Source organism: Coregonus clupeaformis, chromosome 9 (assembly GCF_020615455.1).
Source record: "Coregonus clupeaformis isolate EN_2021a chromosome 9, ASM2061545v1, whole genome shotgun sequence".
Taxonomy (NCBI): Eukaryota; Metazoa; Chordata; class Actinopteri; order Salmoniformes; family Salmonidae; genus Coregonus; species Coregonus clupeaformis.
The window spans coordinates 6,788,483-6,804,342 of NC_059200.1; the positions used below are offsets into that span (position 1 = coordinate 6,788,483).

Genomic DNA, 15,860 nt, shown 5'->3' on the forward strand with positions numbered 1-15,860 from the left:
CTCCCCAGATTGCTCAGTTTGGCCGGGTGGCCAGCTCTAGGTAGAGTCTTGGTGGTTCTAAACTTCTTCCATTTAAGAATGATGGAGGTTCTTGGGGACCTTCAATGCTGCAGAAATGTTTTGGTACCCTTCCCTAGATCTGTGCCTCGACACAATCCTGTCTCGGAGTTCTACGGACAATTCCTTCGACCTCATGGCTTGGTTTTTGCTCTGACATGCACTGTCAACTGTGGGACCTTATATATACACAGGTGTGTGCCTTTCCAAATCATGTCCAATCAATTGAATTTACCACAGGTGGACTCCAATCAAGTTGTAGAAACATCTCAAGGATGATCAATGGAAACAGGATGCACCTGAGCTCAAATTCGAGTCTAATAGCAAAGGGTCTGAATACTTACGTAAATAATGTATTTATGATTGTTATTTGTAATAAATTTGCAAAAATTTGAAAAAACTGTTTTCACTTTGTCACTATGGGGTATTGTGTGTAAATTGATGATGGAAAAAAAACAATTTAATCAATTTTAGAATAAGGCTGTAACATAACAATATGTGGAATATGTCAAGGGGTCTGAATACTTTCCAAATGCAATATAAAAATGAAGTCTGTGTGGGTGGACCATTTCAGTTTGTCAGAGATATGTACGCAGAGGAAGTTAAAACTTTCCACCTTCTCCACTGCTGTCCTGTCGATGTGGATAGGGGGGTACTCCCTCTAATGTTTCCTGAAGTCCACGATCATCTCCTTTGTTTTGTTGACGTTGAGTGAGAGGTTATTTTCCTGACACCACACTCATCGTAGTTAGTAATCAAGCCTACTACTGTTGTGTCGTCTGCAAACTTGATGATTGAGTTGGAGGTGTGTATGGCTACGCAGTCATGGGTGAACAGGGAGTAAAGGAGGGGGCTGAGCACACACCCTTGTGGGGCCCCCGTGTTGAGGATCAATGAACTGGAGATGTTGTTTCCTACCTTCACCACCTGGGGGCGGCCCGTCAGGAAGTCTAGGACCCAATTGTACAGGGCGGGGTTGAGACCCAGGGCCTCAAGCTTAATGATGAGCTTGGAGGGTACTATGGTGTTGAATGCTGAGCTATAGTCAATGAACAGCCTTCTTACATAGGTATTCCTCTTGTCCAGATGGGATAGGGCAGTGTGCAGTGTGATGGCATCATCTGTGGACCTATTGGGGCGGTAAGCAAATTGAAGTGGGTCTAGGGTGACAGGTAAGGTGGAGGTGATATGATCCTTGACTTGTCTCTCAAAGCACTTCATGATGACAGAAGTGAGTGCTATAGGGCGATAGTCATTTAGTTCAGTTACCTTTGCATTCTTGGGTACAGGAACAATGGTGGCCATCTTGAAGTATGTGGGGACAGCAGACTGGGATAGGGAGAGATTGAATATGTCCGTAAACACACCAGCCAGCTGGTCTGCGCCTGCTCTGAGGATGCGGCTAGGAATTCCGTCTGGGCCGGCAGCCTTGCGAGGGTTAACATGTTTAAATGTCTTACTCCCGTCGGCCGCGGAGAAGGAGAGCCCACAGTTCTTGGTAGCTGGCCGCGTCGGTGGCACTGTGTTATCCTCAAAGCGGGCAAAAAACGTGTTTAGCGTATCTGGCAGCAAGACGTCGGTGTCCGCGACGTGACTGGTTTTCCTATTGTAGTCCTTGATTGTCTGTAAACCCAGACGGAATTCCTAGCCGCATCCTCAGAGCAGGCGCAGACCAGCTGGCTGGTGTGTTTACGGACATATTCAATCTCTCCCTATCCCAGTCTGCTGTCCCCACATGCTTCAAGATTGCGACTCCACTTTGTCTCGATATTTACATTTTGCCTGTTTGATTGCCTTGCGGAGGGAATGACCACTCTGTTTGTATTCTGCCATATTCCCCGTCACCTTGCCATGGTTAAATGCGGTGGTTCGTACTTTCAGTTTTTTGCGAATGCTGCCATCTATCTATGGTTTCTGGTTAGGGTAGGTTTTAATAGTCACAGTGGGTACAACATCTCCTATACACTTCCTTATAAACCCACTCACTGAATCAGCGTATATGTCTATATTATTCTCAGAGGTTACCCGGAACATATCCCAGTCCGCGCGATCAAAACAATCTTGATGAATGGATTCCGATTGGTCAGACCAGCGTTTAAAAGACCTTAGCACAGGTGCTTCCTGTTTGAGTTTCTGCCTATAGGAACGGAGGAGCAAAATGGAGTCGTTGTCAGATTTGCCGAAAGGAGGTCGGGGGAGGGCCTTGTATGCATAGCGGAAATTAGTGTAGCAGTGATCCAGTGTTTTTCCAGCGCGAGTGCTACAGTCAATATGCTGATAGAATTTAGGTAGCCTTTTTCTCAAATTTGTTTTGTTAAAAATCCCCAGCTACAATAAATGCAGCCTCAGGATATATGGTTTCCTGTTTGCATAAAGTCCAGTGAAGTTCCTTGAGGGCCGTCGTGGTATCGGCTTGAGGGGGGATGTACATGGCTGTAACAATAACCGAAGAGAATTCTTTTGGGAGATAATACGGTCTGCATTTGATTGTGAGGAATTCTAGGTCAGGTGAACAAAATGACTTGAGTTCCTGTATGTTGTTACAATTACACCATGAGTCGTTAATCATGAAACAAAGCCCCCCACCCTTCTTCTTCCAGGAGAGATGTTTATTCCTGTCGGCACTATGTACTGAGAACCCAGATGGCTGTATGGAGGGGGACAGTATGTACCGAGAGAGCCATGTTTCCGTGAAACAGAGTATGTTACAATCCCTGATATCTCTCTGGAAAGCAACCCTTGCCCTGATCTCGTCCACTTTGTTATCTAGGGACTGGACATTAGCGAGTAATATACTCTGAAGCGATGAGCGGTGTGCGCCTCCTAAGTTTGACTAGAAGACCGCTCCGGCTGCCTCTCCTCCGGCGGCATTATTTTGGGTCAGCCTCTGGAATCAGTTCCAATGCCCTGGATGGTGCGGACAAAGGATCCACTTCGGGAAAGTCGTATTCCTGGTCGTAGTGTTGGTAAGTTGACGCCGCTCTGATATCCAATAGTTATTCTTGGCTGTATGTAATAACACTTCAGATTTTCTGAGCTAACAATGTAAGAAATAATACATAAAAAAACAAAATACTGCGAAGTTTCCTAAGGACTAGAAGCGAGGCAGCCCTCTCTGTCGGCGCCATTTTCTAGTAGCAGGATTTCATCTAGAGAGAGGTCGAGGTCAAGGTCAAGGCATAGGGTAGTTCTGTGTAAGAGGGAGCAGAACGGACGTCAACCTTCTTTTCAAAGTGGTTAACAAAGTTGTCCACAGAGAGGGAGGAGTGAGGGAGAGGAGGTGGAGGATTAAGGAGGGAGGAGAAGGTGCCAAAGAATTTCCTAGGGTTATGGGCAGAAGCTTGAAATTTAGAGTGATAGAAAGTGGCTTTAGCAGCAGATACAGAGGAAGAGAAGGTAGAGAGGACAGAATGAAAGAATGATGGGTCCTTCGGAAGTTTAGTTTTCCTCCATTTTGGGTAGGGGCTGAGAGGGTATGGTTGGAGGAGAGGGAGACAGGAAACAAAGTAGTGATCTGAGACCTGGAGGGGGGTTGCAGTGAGATTAGTAGGTGAACAGCATCTATTAAAGATGAGGTCAAGCACACTGCCTGCCTTGTGAGTGGGAGGGGACTTGGAAAGGGTGAGGTCAAAAGAGGAAAGGCTTGTAAGCAAGCATTTCACGGTAAGGTTTACACCTGTTGTATTCGGCACATGTGACAAATAAATGTTGATTTAATTTGGTGAGGATGACGAGCACGCAGATGAGCTTCCCTGAGACGGTTTCTGACAGTTTGTGCAGAAATTATTTGGTTGTGCAAACCCCCAGTTTCATCAGCTGTCCGAGTGGCTGGTCTTAGATGATCCAGCAGGTGAATAAACCAGATGTACAGGTCCTGGGCTGGTGGGATTACATGTGGTCTGTGGTCATGAGGCCGGTTGGACGTACTGCCAAATTCTCTAAAACCTTGTTGGAGGCGGCTTATGGTAGAGAAATTAACATTACATTCTCTGGCAACGCTCTGGTGGGCATTCCTGCAGTCAGCATGCCAATTGCACGCTCCCTCAAAACTTGAGACATCTGCGGCATTGTGTTGCATGACAAACCTGCACATTTTAGAGTGGCCTTTTGTTGTCCCCAGTACAAGGTGCACCTGTGTAAAGATCATGCTGTTTAATCAGCTTCTTGATATGCCACACCTGTCAGGTGGATGGATTATTTGTTTACAGAGATGTAAAGAATTGTGTGCACAAAATGTGAGAGAAGTATGCTTTTAATGTGTATGGAACATTTTGGGGATATTTTATTTCAGCTAATGAAACATGGGACCAACACTTCATATGAAGCGTTTATATTATTGTTCAGTATATGTATATAAACTCAGCAAAAAAAGAAACGTCCCTTTTTCAGGACCCTGTCTTTCAAAGATAATTAGTAAAAATCTAAATAACTTCACAGATCTTCATTGTAAAGGGTTTAAACAGTTTCCCATGCTTGTTCAATGAACCATAAACAATTAATTAACATGCACCTGTGGAACGGTCGTTAAGACACTACCAGCTTACAGACGGTAGGCAATTAAGGTCACAGTTATTAAAACTTAGGATACCAAAGAGGCCTTTCTACTGACTCTGAAAAACACCAAAAGAAAGATACCCAGGGTCCCTACTCATCTGCGTGAACATGCCTTTGGGATGTTGCAAGGAGGCATTAGGATTGCAGATGTGGCCAGGGCAATATATTGCAATGTCCGTACTGTGAGACGCCTAAGACAGCGCTACAGGGAGACAGGATGGACAGCTGATCGTCCTCGCAGTGGCAGACCACGTGTAACATCACCTGAACAGGATCGGTACATCCTGCGGGACAGGTACAGGATGGCAACAACAACTGCCCGAATTACACCAGGAATGCACAATCCCTCCATCAGTGCTCAGACTGTCCGCAATAGGCTGAGAGAGGCTGGACTGAGGGCTTGTAGGCCTGTTGTAAGGCAGGTGCTCACCAGACATCACCGGCAACAACGTCACCTATGGGCACAAACCCACCGTCACTGGACCAGACAGGACTGGCAAAAAGTGCTCTTCACTGACGAGTCGCGGTTTTGTCTCACTAGGGGTGATGGTCGGATTCGCGTTTATCGTCGAAGGAATGAGCGTTACACCGAGGCCTATACTCTGGAGCGGGATCGATTTGGAGGTGGAGGGTCCGTCATGGTCTGGGGCGGTGCGTCACAGCATCATCGGACTGAGCTTGCTGTCATTGAAGGCAATCTCAACGCTGTGCGTTACAGGGAAGACATCCTCCTCCCTCATGTGGTACCCTTCCTGCAGACTCATCCTGTCATGACCCTCCAGCATGACAATGCCACCAGCCATATTGCTCGTTCTGTGCATGATTTCCTGCAAGACAGGAATGTCAGTGTTCTGCCATGGCCAGCGAAAAAAAATAATAATAAAAAAATATATATATATGCCATTTAGCAGACGCTTTTATCCAAAGCGACTTACAGTCATGCGTGCATACAATTTTGTGTATGGGTGGTCCCGGGGATCGAACCCACTACCTTGGCGTTACAAGCGCCGTGCTCTACCAGCTGAGCTACAGAGGACCACACCCGGGCGAAGAGCCCGGATCTCAATCCCATTGAGCACATCTGGGACCTGTTGGATCGGAGGGTGAGGGCTAGGGCCATTCCCCCCAGAAATGTCCGGGAACTTGCAGGTGCCTTGGTGGAAGAGTGGGGTAAAATATCACAGCAAGAACTGGCAAATCCCCCCCTTTGTTCAGGGACTCATTATTCAATTAATGTTAGTCACATGTCTGTGGAACTTGTTCAGTTTATGTCTCAGTCGTTGTATCCTGTTATGTTCATACAAATATTTACACATGTTAAGTTTGCTGAAAATAAACGCAGTTGACAGTGAGAGGACGTTTCTTTTTTTGCTGAGTTTATATATACAGTGGGGAGAACAAGTATTTGATACACTGACGATTTTGCAGGTTTCCCTACTTACAAAGCATGTAGAGGTCTGTCATTTTTATCATAGGTACACTTCAACTGTGAGAGACGGAATCTAAAATGAAAATCATGACATGACATAAGTATTTGATCACCTACCAACCAGTAAGAATTCCGGCACTCACAGACCTGTTAGTTTTTCTTTAAGAAGCCCTCCTGTTCTCCACTCATTACCTGTATTAACTGCACCTGTTTGAACTCGTTACCTGTATAAAAGACACCTGTCCACACACTCAATCAAACAGACTCCAACCTCTCCACAATGGCCAAGACCAGAGAGCTGTGTAAGGACATCAGGGATAAAATTGTAGACCTGCACAAGGCTGGGATGGGCTACAGGACAATAGGCAAGCAGCTTGGTGAGAAAGCAACAACTGTCGCAATTATTTGAAAATTGAAGAAGTTCAAGATGACGGTCAATCACTCTCGGCCTGGGGCTCCATGCAAGATCTCACCTCGTGGGGCATCAATGATCATGAAGAAGGTGAGGGATCAGCCCAGAACTACACGGCAGGACCTGGTCAATGACCTGAAGAGAGCTGGGACCACAGTCTCAAAGAAAACCATTAGTAACACACTATGCCGTCATGGATTAAAATCCTTCAGCGCACTCAAGGTCCCCCTGCTCAAGCCAGCGCATGTCCAGGCCCGTCTGAAGTTTGCCAATGACCATCTGGATGATCCAGAGGAGGAATGGGAGAAGGTCATGTGGTCTGATGAGACAAAAATTGAGCTTTTTGGTCTAAACTCCACTCGCCGTGTTTGGAGGAAGAAGAAGGATGAGTACAACCCCAAGAACACCATCCCAACTGTGAAGCATGGAGGTGGAAACATCATTCTTTGGGGATGCTTTTCTGCAAAGGGGACAGGACGACTGCACCGTATTGAGGGGAGGATGGATGGGGCCATGTATCGCAAGATCTTGGCCAACAACCTCCTTCCCTCAGTAAGATCATTGAAGATGGGTCGTGGCTGGGTCTTCCAGCATGACAATGACCCGAAACACACAGCCAGGGCAACTAAGGAGTGGGTCCGTAAGAAGCATCTCAAGGTCCTGGAGTGGCCTAGCCAGTCTCCAGACCTGAACCCAATAGAAAATCTTTGGAGTGAGCTGAAAGTCCGTATTGCCCAGCGACAGCCCCGAAACCTGAAGGATCTGGAGAAGGTCTGTATGGAGGAGTGGGCCAAAATCCCTGCTGCAGTGTGTGCAAACCTGGTCAAGAACTACAGGAAACGTATGATCTCTGTAATTGCAAACAAAGGTTTCTGTACCAAATATTAAGTTCTGCTTTTCTGATGTATCAAATACTTATGTCATGCAATAAAATGCAAATTTATTACTTTAAAATCATACAATGTGATTTTCTGGATTTTTGTTTTAGATTCCGTCTCTCACAGTTGAAGTGTACCTATGATAACAATTACAGACCTCTACATGCTTTGTAAGTAGGAAAACCTGCAAAATCGGCAGTGTATCAAATATTTCTTCCCCCCACTGTATCTATATACAGTTGAAGTCAGAAGTTTACATACACTTAGGTTGGAGTCATTAAAACTCGTTTTTCAACCACTCCACACATTTCTTGGCAAGTCGCTTAGCACATCTACTTTGTGATGACACAAGTAATTTTTCTAACAATTGTTTACAGACAGATTATTTCACTTATAATTCACTGTATCACCATTCCAGTGGGTCAGAAGTTTACATACACTAAGTTGACTGTGCCTTTAAACAGCTTGGAAAATTCCAGAAAATGATGTCATGGCTTTAGAAGCTTCTGATAGGCTAATTGACATCATTTGAGTCAATTGGAGGTGTAGCTGTGGATGTATTTCAAGGCCTACCTTCAAACTCAGTGCCTCTTTGCTTGACATCATGGGAATATCAAAAGAAATCAGCCAAGACCTCCGAAAAAAAATGGTAGACCTCCACAAGTCTGGTTCATCCTTGGGAGCAATTTCCAAACGCCTGAATGTACCACATTCATCTGTACAAACAATAGTACGCAAGTATAAACACCATGGGACCACGCAGCCATCATACCGCTCAGGAAGGAGACGCGTTCTGTCTCCTAGAGATGAACGTACTTTGGTGCGAAAAGTGCAAATCAATCCCAGAACAACAGCAAAGGACCTTGTGAAGATGCTGGAGGAAACAAGTACAAAAGTATCTATATCCACAGTAAAACGAGTCCTATATCGACATTACCTGAAAGGCCGCTCAGCAAGGAAGACGCCACTGCTCCAAAACCGTCATAAAAAAGCCAGACTACGGTTTGCAACTGCATATGGGGACAAATATCATACTTTTTGGAGAAATGTCCTCTGGTCTGATTGAACAAAAATATAACTGCTTGGCCATAATGATCATCGTTATGTTTGGAGGAAAAAGGGGGTTGCTTGCAAGCCGAAGAACAACATCCCAACCGTGAAGCACGGGGGTGGCAGCATCATGCTGTGGCGGTGCTTTGCTGCAGGAGGGACTGGTGCACTTCACAAAATAGATGGCATCATGAGGAAGGAAAATTATGTGGATATATTGAAGCAACATTTCAAGACATCAGTCAGGAAGTTAAAACTTGGTCGAAAATGGGTCTTCCAAATGGACAATGACCCCAAGCATACTTCCAAAATTGTGGGAAAATGGCTTAAAGACAACAAAGTCAAGGTATTGGAGTGGCCATCACAAAGCCCTGACCTCAATCCTATAGAAAATGTGTGGGCAGAACTGAAAAAGCGTGTGCGAGCAAGGAGGCCTACAAACCTGACTCAGTTACACCAGCTCTGTCAGGAGGAATTGGCCAAAATTCACCCAACTTATTGTGGGAAGCTTGTGGAAGGCTATCCAAAACGTTTGACCCAAGTTAAACAATTTAAAGGCAATGCTGATGAAATAAATAAAAGCTGAAATAAATAATTCTCTCTATTATTTTCTGACATTTCATATTCTTAAAATAAAGTGGTGATCCTAACTGACCTAAAACAGGGATTTTTTCTAGGATTAAATGTCAGGAATTGTGAAAAACTGAGTTTAAATGTATTTGGCTAAGGTGTATGTAAACTTCCGACTTCAACTGTATATATACACACAACCGTTCAAAAGTTTGGGGTCACTTTGACATTTCTTTATTTTCGAAAGAAAAGCAATTTTTTGGTCCATTAAAATAACATCAAATTGATCAGATATATAGTGTAGACATTGTTAATGTTGTAAATGGCTATTGTAGCTGGAAACGGCTGATTTCTAATGGAATATCTACATAGGCGTACAGAGGCCCATTTTTTAAATGTTTTTATTTATTTCATCTTTATTTAACCAGGTAAGCCAGTTGAGAACAAGTTCTCATTTACAACTGCGACCTGGCCAAGATAAAGCAAAGCTGTGCGATAAAAACAACAACAACACAGAGTTACATATGGGATAAACAAAACGTACAGTCAAAAACACAATAGAAAATCTATATACATTGTGTGCAAATGTAGTAAGTTATGGAGGTAGGGCAATAAATAGGCCATAGTGCAAAATAATTACAATTTAGTATTAACACTGGAGTGATGCAGAAGATGATGTGCAAATATAGATACTGGGGTGCAAATGAGCAAAATAAATAACAATATGGGGATGAGGTTGTTGGGTGGGCTAATTACAGATGGGCTGTGTACAGGTGCAGTGATCGGTAAGCTGCTCTGACAACTGATGCTTAAAGTTAGTGAGGGAGATAAGAGTCTCCAGCTTCAGAGATTTTTGCAGTTCGTTCCAGTCATTGGCAGCAGAGAACTGGAAGGAGGTGTTGGCTTTGGGGATGACCAGTGAGATATACTTGCTGGAGCGCATACTACGGGTGGGTGTTGCTATGGTGACCAATGAGTTAAGATAAGGCGGGGATTTGCAACCATCAAAGAGGACAAATACATTAGAGTGTCTAGTTTGAGAAACAGGCGCCTCACAGGTCCTCAACTGGCAGCTTCATTAAATAGTACCCGCAAAACACCAGTCTCAACGTCAACAGTGAAGAGGCAACTCCGGGACGCTGACCTTCTAGGCAGAGTTGCGAAGAAAAAGCCATATCTCAGACTGCCCATCTTAATATTTTCTTTTTATTGACCAGTCTGAGATATGGCTTTTTCTTTGCAACTCTGCCTAGAAGGTCAGCATCCCGGAGTCACCTCTTCACTGTTGACGTTGAGACTGGTGTTTTAAGAATGTTATTTGAAAACATATTCATTTCGTTCTCAGCGTCCATAAAACTCTCTCTATCCTCTATCTTGTTAAGTGTGTTCAGGTGTGTTGGCCACACCTACTAATTGGCCACACCTGATCTTAATGAGTGTTTGTTTCCATTGAAACAGAGTCTGTTTGAATATACTAAATAGCCTGTGTAAAACATCATGGCATGCTAGCTCTATCCTGGTGGCGCAGTAGACTAATTCCAGGGATAGAGAACAGAAGATCATAGGTTTAAATCTCAATGATGCCGTGTCACAATAAGAAAACTTTTTACAAGATTAATTTCCATGTGTCTTAACGTATATGTGCTTCGAGTTCAAAGAAGTTAACACAAAATAAGCCAGCAGTGTTATTACAAGTCTTATTGAAACAATCAGTGAACGTTTTAAAGAAGTTATTAAAAAACCTCAAAATAACCTATAATTTCCATTCTCAGAGGGTTACTAAAACCTCCAGGAAAACTTTAAGGGAACCGGTGTAAAACCTTCTCAGAACCTACCTGCAACCTAAAAATTAACGTTCCCAGAACAGGTGAAATGTTCATTTCTGTTCACAGAACGTTTAAAAAACTTTCAGTTTTACCGGTCAGGAAACGTACAGTGGGGAAAAAAAGTATTTAGTCAGCCACCAATTGTGCAAGTTCTCCCACTTAAAAAGATGAGAGAGGCCTGTAATTTTCATCATAGGTACACGTCAACTATGACAGACAAATTGAGGAAAAAAAATCCAGAAAATCCCATTGTAGGATTTTTAATGAATTTATTTGCAAATTATGGTGGAAAATAAGTATTTAGTCACCTACAAACAAGCAAGATTTCTGGCTCTCACAGACCTGTAACTTCTTCTTTCAGAGGCTCCTCTGTCCTCCACTCGTTACCTGTATTAATGGCACCTGTTTGAACTTGTTATCAGTATAAAATACACCTGTCCACAACCTCAAACAGTCACACTCCAAACTTCACAATGGCCAAGACCAAAGAGCTGTCAAAGGACACCAAAAACAAAATTGTAGACCTGCACCAGGCTGGGAAGACTGAATCTGCAATAGGTAAGCAGCTTGGTTTGAAGAAATCAACTGTGGGAGCAATTATTAGGAAATGGAAGACATACAAGACCACTGATAATCTCCCTCGATCTGGGGCTCCACGCAAGATCTCACCCCGTGGGGTCAAAATGATCACAAGAACGGTGAGCAAAAATCCCAGAACCACACGGGGGGACCTAGTGAATGACCTGCAGAGAGCTGGGACCAAAGTAACAAAGCCAACCATCAGTAACACACTACGCCGCCAGGGACTCAAATCCTGCAGTGCGAGACGTGTCCCCCTGCTTAAGCCAGTACATGTCCACGCCCGTCTGAAGTGCATTTGGATGATCCAGAAGAGGATTGGGAGAATGTCATATGGTCAGATGAAACCAAAATAGAACTTTTTTGGTAAAAACTCAACTCGTCATGTTTGGAGGACAAAGAATGCTGAGTTGCATCCAAAGAACACCATACCTACTGTGAAGCATTGGGTTGGAAACATCATGCTTTGGGGCTGTTTTTCTGCAAAGGGACCAGGACGACTGATCCGTGTAAAGGAAAGAATGAATGGGGCCATGTATCGTGAGATTTTGAGTGAAACCCTCCTTCCATCAGCAAGGGCATTGAAGATGAAACGTGGCTGGGTCTTTCAGCATGACAATGATCCCAAACACACACCCGGGCAACGAAGGAGTGGCTTCGTAAGAAGCATTTCAAGGTCCTGGAGTGGCCTAGCCAGTCTCCAGATCTCAACCCCATAGAAAATCTTTGGAGGGAGTTGAAAGTCTGTGTTGCCCAGCGACAGCCCCAAAACATCACTGCTCTAGAGGAGATCTGCATGGAGGAATGGGCCAAAATACCAGCAACAGTGTGTGAAAACCTTGTGAAGACTTACAGAAAACGTTTGACCTGTGTCATTGCCAACAAAGGGTATATAACAAAGTATTGAGAAACTTTTGTTATTGACCAAATACTTATTTTCCACCATCATATGCCAATAAATTCATTAAAAATCCTACAATGTGATTTTCTGGATTTTTTTTTCTCATTTTGTCTGTCATAGTTGACGTGTACCTATGATGAAAATTACAGGCCTCTCTCATCTTTTTAAGTGGGAGAACTTGCACAATTGGTGGCTGACTAAATACTTTTTTTCCCCACTGTATGTCTTCATTCCCCTAACCAATGTGAAACCAAAAACATACGTTCCCGCAACTTCCAAGCAACCAAATGTGCTCACTGGGTTTATACCATTCCCCATCAATATGCACAACTGTCCTGACTTTCTATCCCTATACTGTAAGTAGCAAAATAGTCATTGATAACTTTTTGAAATTGAATACTCTCCACGGTCTAGTAATTTTATTTTTGATCCTCGCAAAGGACAAGAAAAAAATAAAAGCAGAAATCAATATAAAAAAAAAAACAGTTAATGAAAAATTAAATTGATCAGTATTTATAAAAAAAGAAATGATCAAACCATTTATTTATGATACTGTACACCACTGTTTATTGATCATATTTAATTCCATACCTGAAATGTATTTCTTCAGAGACTGTAAGAAAATACAAGTTTAGATGTTAGAGGTAGTCTCCTAAATTAACTTTTCATCACCACAAACCTTTTCTCTTAATTGTTATGATATGCTATATTTATAAATTATTCTAACAAGTAGGGGAGACCAGGGACAATGTAACATGGGTCAGTTGTATCAGGCTAAATAACTCAAATTGGAAACTACTGAGAAAGCTGTTATTCAATGTGCTGATGCTCATTGTGGGCGGACTGGAGCTCCGACATAACATCAAATAAAGTTTTTATAAAAAACTACTGATTTTAGCACCCAAAGAAAAGCCTGTAATTACACACGACAATTACACACGACATTGTTCATTTTATGTGACGTTGGAGCTCACGTCCGCCCAAACTAGTCGCCGCTCAACTCCATCGTAAATCGTGGAGTTGATTTTAGTCGGCTAGTGTCTGTATATACACTGAGTATACCAAACATTAGGAACACATTCTTAATATTGAGTTGCCTCAATTCGTCGGGGCATGGACTCTACAAGGTGTACCCTGTTCAAAGGCACTTAAATTTTTTGTCTTGCCCATTCACCCTCTGAATGGCACACATACACAAAATCATTTTTAGAATAAGGCTGTAACGTAACAAAATGTGGAAAAAGGGAATGGGTCTGAAAACGTGTCGAATGCACTGTAATATTTGACTAAAACATAATAATTTCAAACCTTGCTTACATTTGTATACGATCACATGAACAGTATCTCTCTATTATGCGTGGGAATACTTGGGAACAGATTTCCAAAATTAAAATCAGTTGAAGCTGATTTCCTGGTGTTTTTACAGTCTTTTATGTCCAACAATGAAAATTCAAAAAAATAAAAGCTGTTCATTATTTTTTCTCAGAAAATTTGGGGGGCTAAATAAAACCACCCGCGGGCCAAATTTGGCCCACGGGCCGCCAATTGGGGAACCCTGACCTACATTATGACATTACAGTAAACTTCCATAAATGTTTGCTGTCTTCTGATAGATCACACAATTAAGGTTTGAAAAGACATGCCCATATTAAAGGTAGGACTACTAGTGTCGCATTGTACTAGTTCTGCCTCTTGAGCTGTTCAAATGGTTTGAGGTTTTCTCATGGCGGTTTACCCCAGCATGACTATTAAAATAGCATCTAGCTTTTGTTTTTATCAACTCAGTTTTCTTTTCACATGTGCTGATAATTAGATCCTGTGGAACCTAAGCAAACCTTATTATCGAATAAAACATAAATACCCCTACTAAATATGGATCCAGAATTGCCCATTTAACTGTATTATTACATTTGTGGCTGTACATCTACAATACTGTACACGCTGACTCTTTACAATAATATTTTGCATTGGAGGTAGAATAGTCTAATTAAGTTTACTCCATTACTCATTTCAGTCTATGTTTTTTGGCGGTGTTACCTTAGCTCTGATTCTACTGTTAGGAGGTTTAAACAGTTGAACTAACTGTGTGAGGGAGAAACAGAAAACAAAGAATACTAATCAGCAATAGTCAATGAATGTTTAATGATCAATATAACGTTACAAGTATTTAACGCTGTATCTGCTGAAAATGTTTTTTTATCTGTGTCCTGATAGGAGTTTGTTTGACACCATATATAATGGGGTTGATAAATGGAGGGATGACAATAATAGCAACTGACATGAGGTTTCCTAATACATTAGGACCATCTCTGGATCCAAACAGAGCGTCCATAGCATCAAATATTGTTAAAATGATAAAGTTGACAAGGGCTATTAAATGAGGCAAACAAGTAGTCATAAATTTGTGTTGATTTTGTTTTGAATGCCAACAAGCAGAAATAATTTTGACATAAGAGAAAATAAGAAATGCTAACAGTGAATTAAACCACACAAAGAAAGACCCATTGACAATATGTTGAACAATGTCGTTTTGGCAAGCAAGTCTTTCTACCAAGGCCCAGTTTTGACAAAAGAGTCGGTCTATGTGTGATCCACAAAGAGGGTACCTGAGCATTATTGAAATGGACACTCCTGTTGTACCGCAGGGAAACAGCCAAATGAAAATGAGCAACTTGCAGATTGTTACTCTAGTCATGACAGTTTGATAATGCAGAGGTCTACATATTGCCATGTACCTGTCAAGAGCCATCACTGTTAAATTAGTAAATTCACATAAGGTATATGTCATGATCACAAATATCTGGAGAACACACTCACTGAGGGAGATCATATTTGATCCTCTCACTGTATACAAGAATGCAGGGTAGAAACCAGTGGATCCATACAGCCCATTAATGCACAAGTTACACAAGAAAATATACATGGGCTCATGGAGAGCTCTGTGTAAAATGATAATCACAATCAAGGTCAAATTGAGAACAATTGTCAAAATAAATCCTAGGAGAGTAAAAACAAATATTATTAATCTATTTGTCCAAGATTCATCCAGCCCTGAAAGTGTGAGCATTACTATAGATGATATGTTGTCCATATCTTCCTAAATTTCAATCTTGATGTTTGATGCTGAAATTAAAAAGATTAGCATGTTTCAATCATAGCATTGTTTAAAATAAATTAAACAAATCACAGGTAGATTGCGCTGTTACTTTAGTTGACCTAAAATAACATCACTCCATTAACTTCATTAGCGATACAAAACAAATTCAAATCATAGTGCATTTCATAGAATTCCAATACTACATCAATACCTCTATACCTTTTGTATTTGCCTTTCACAGAGGTTTCCCAAACTGTGTTGATGACAGATGAATGTGCTTGCATTTATATTAGCTCTTCAAGAGGGAGGTCATTCTCTTAACAAAAAAAAACTATTCATTGCTACTGTGAGTAAAGAGGGAATTAATTAATCCTTAAATCAACTACTGTACTCAACTTCTTGTTCATAACGCTGTTGCGTTTATAACTCTTAATTGTCCTGATAAGGCCTCCCCATGTCATGAAAATTGAGTTTGACCCTGATGAGACGAAGACCGCAGTTATGTCT

The 15,860-nt window shown here is 42.1% G+C and overlaps 1 protein-coding gene across 1 annotated transcript; it reads right to left on the reverse strand.

The window, feature by feature from the left end:
* Positions 1–14,423: 14,423 nt before the first annotated feature.
* On the reverse strand, positions 14,424–15,347 carry LOC121574170 (olfactory receptor 14J1-like). The gene has a single exon (XM_041886818.2). It carries the CDS (start codon positions 15,345–15,347, stop codon positions 14,424–14,426), a length of 924 nt encoding a protein of 307 aa, XP_041742752.2.
* Between the last annotated feature and the right edge of the window lie 513 nt (positions 15,348–15,860).

Coding starts and splice junctions, on each gene's coding strand:
- LOC121574170 (XM_041886818.2), bottom strand. CDS start 15,347: ATGGACAACATATCATCTATAGTAATGCTCACACTTTCAGGGCTGGAT.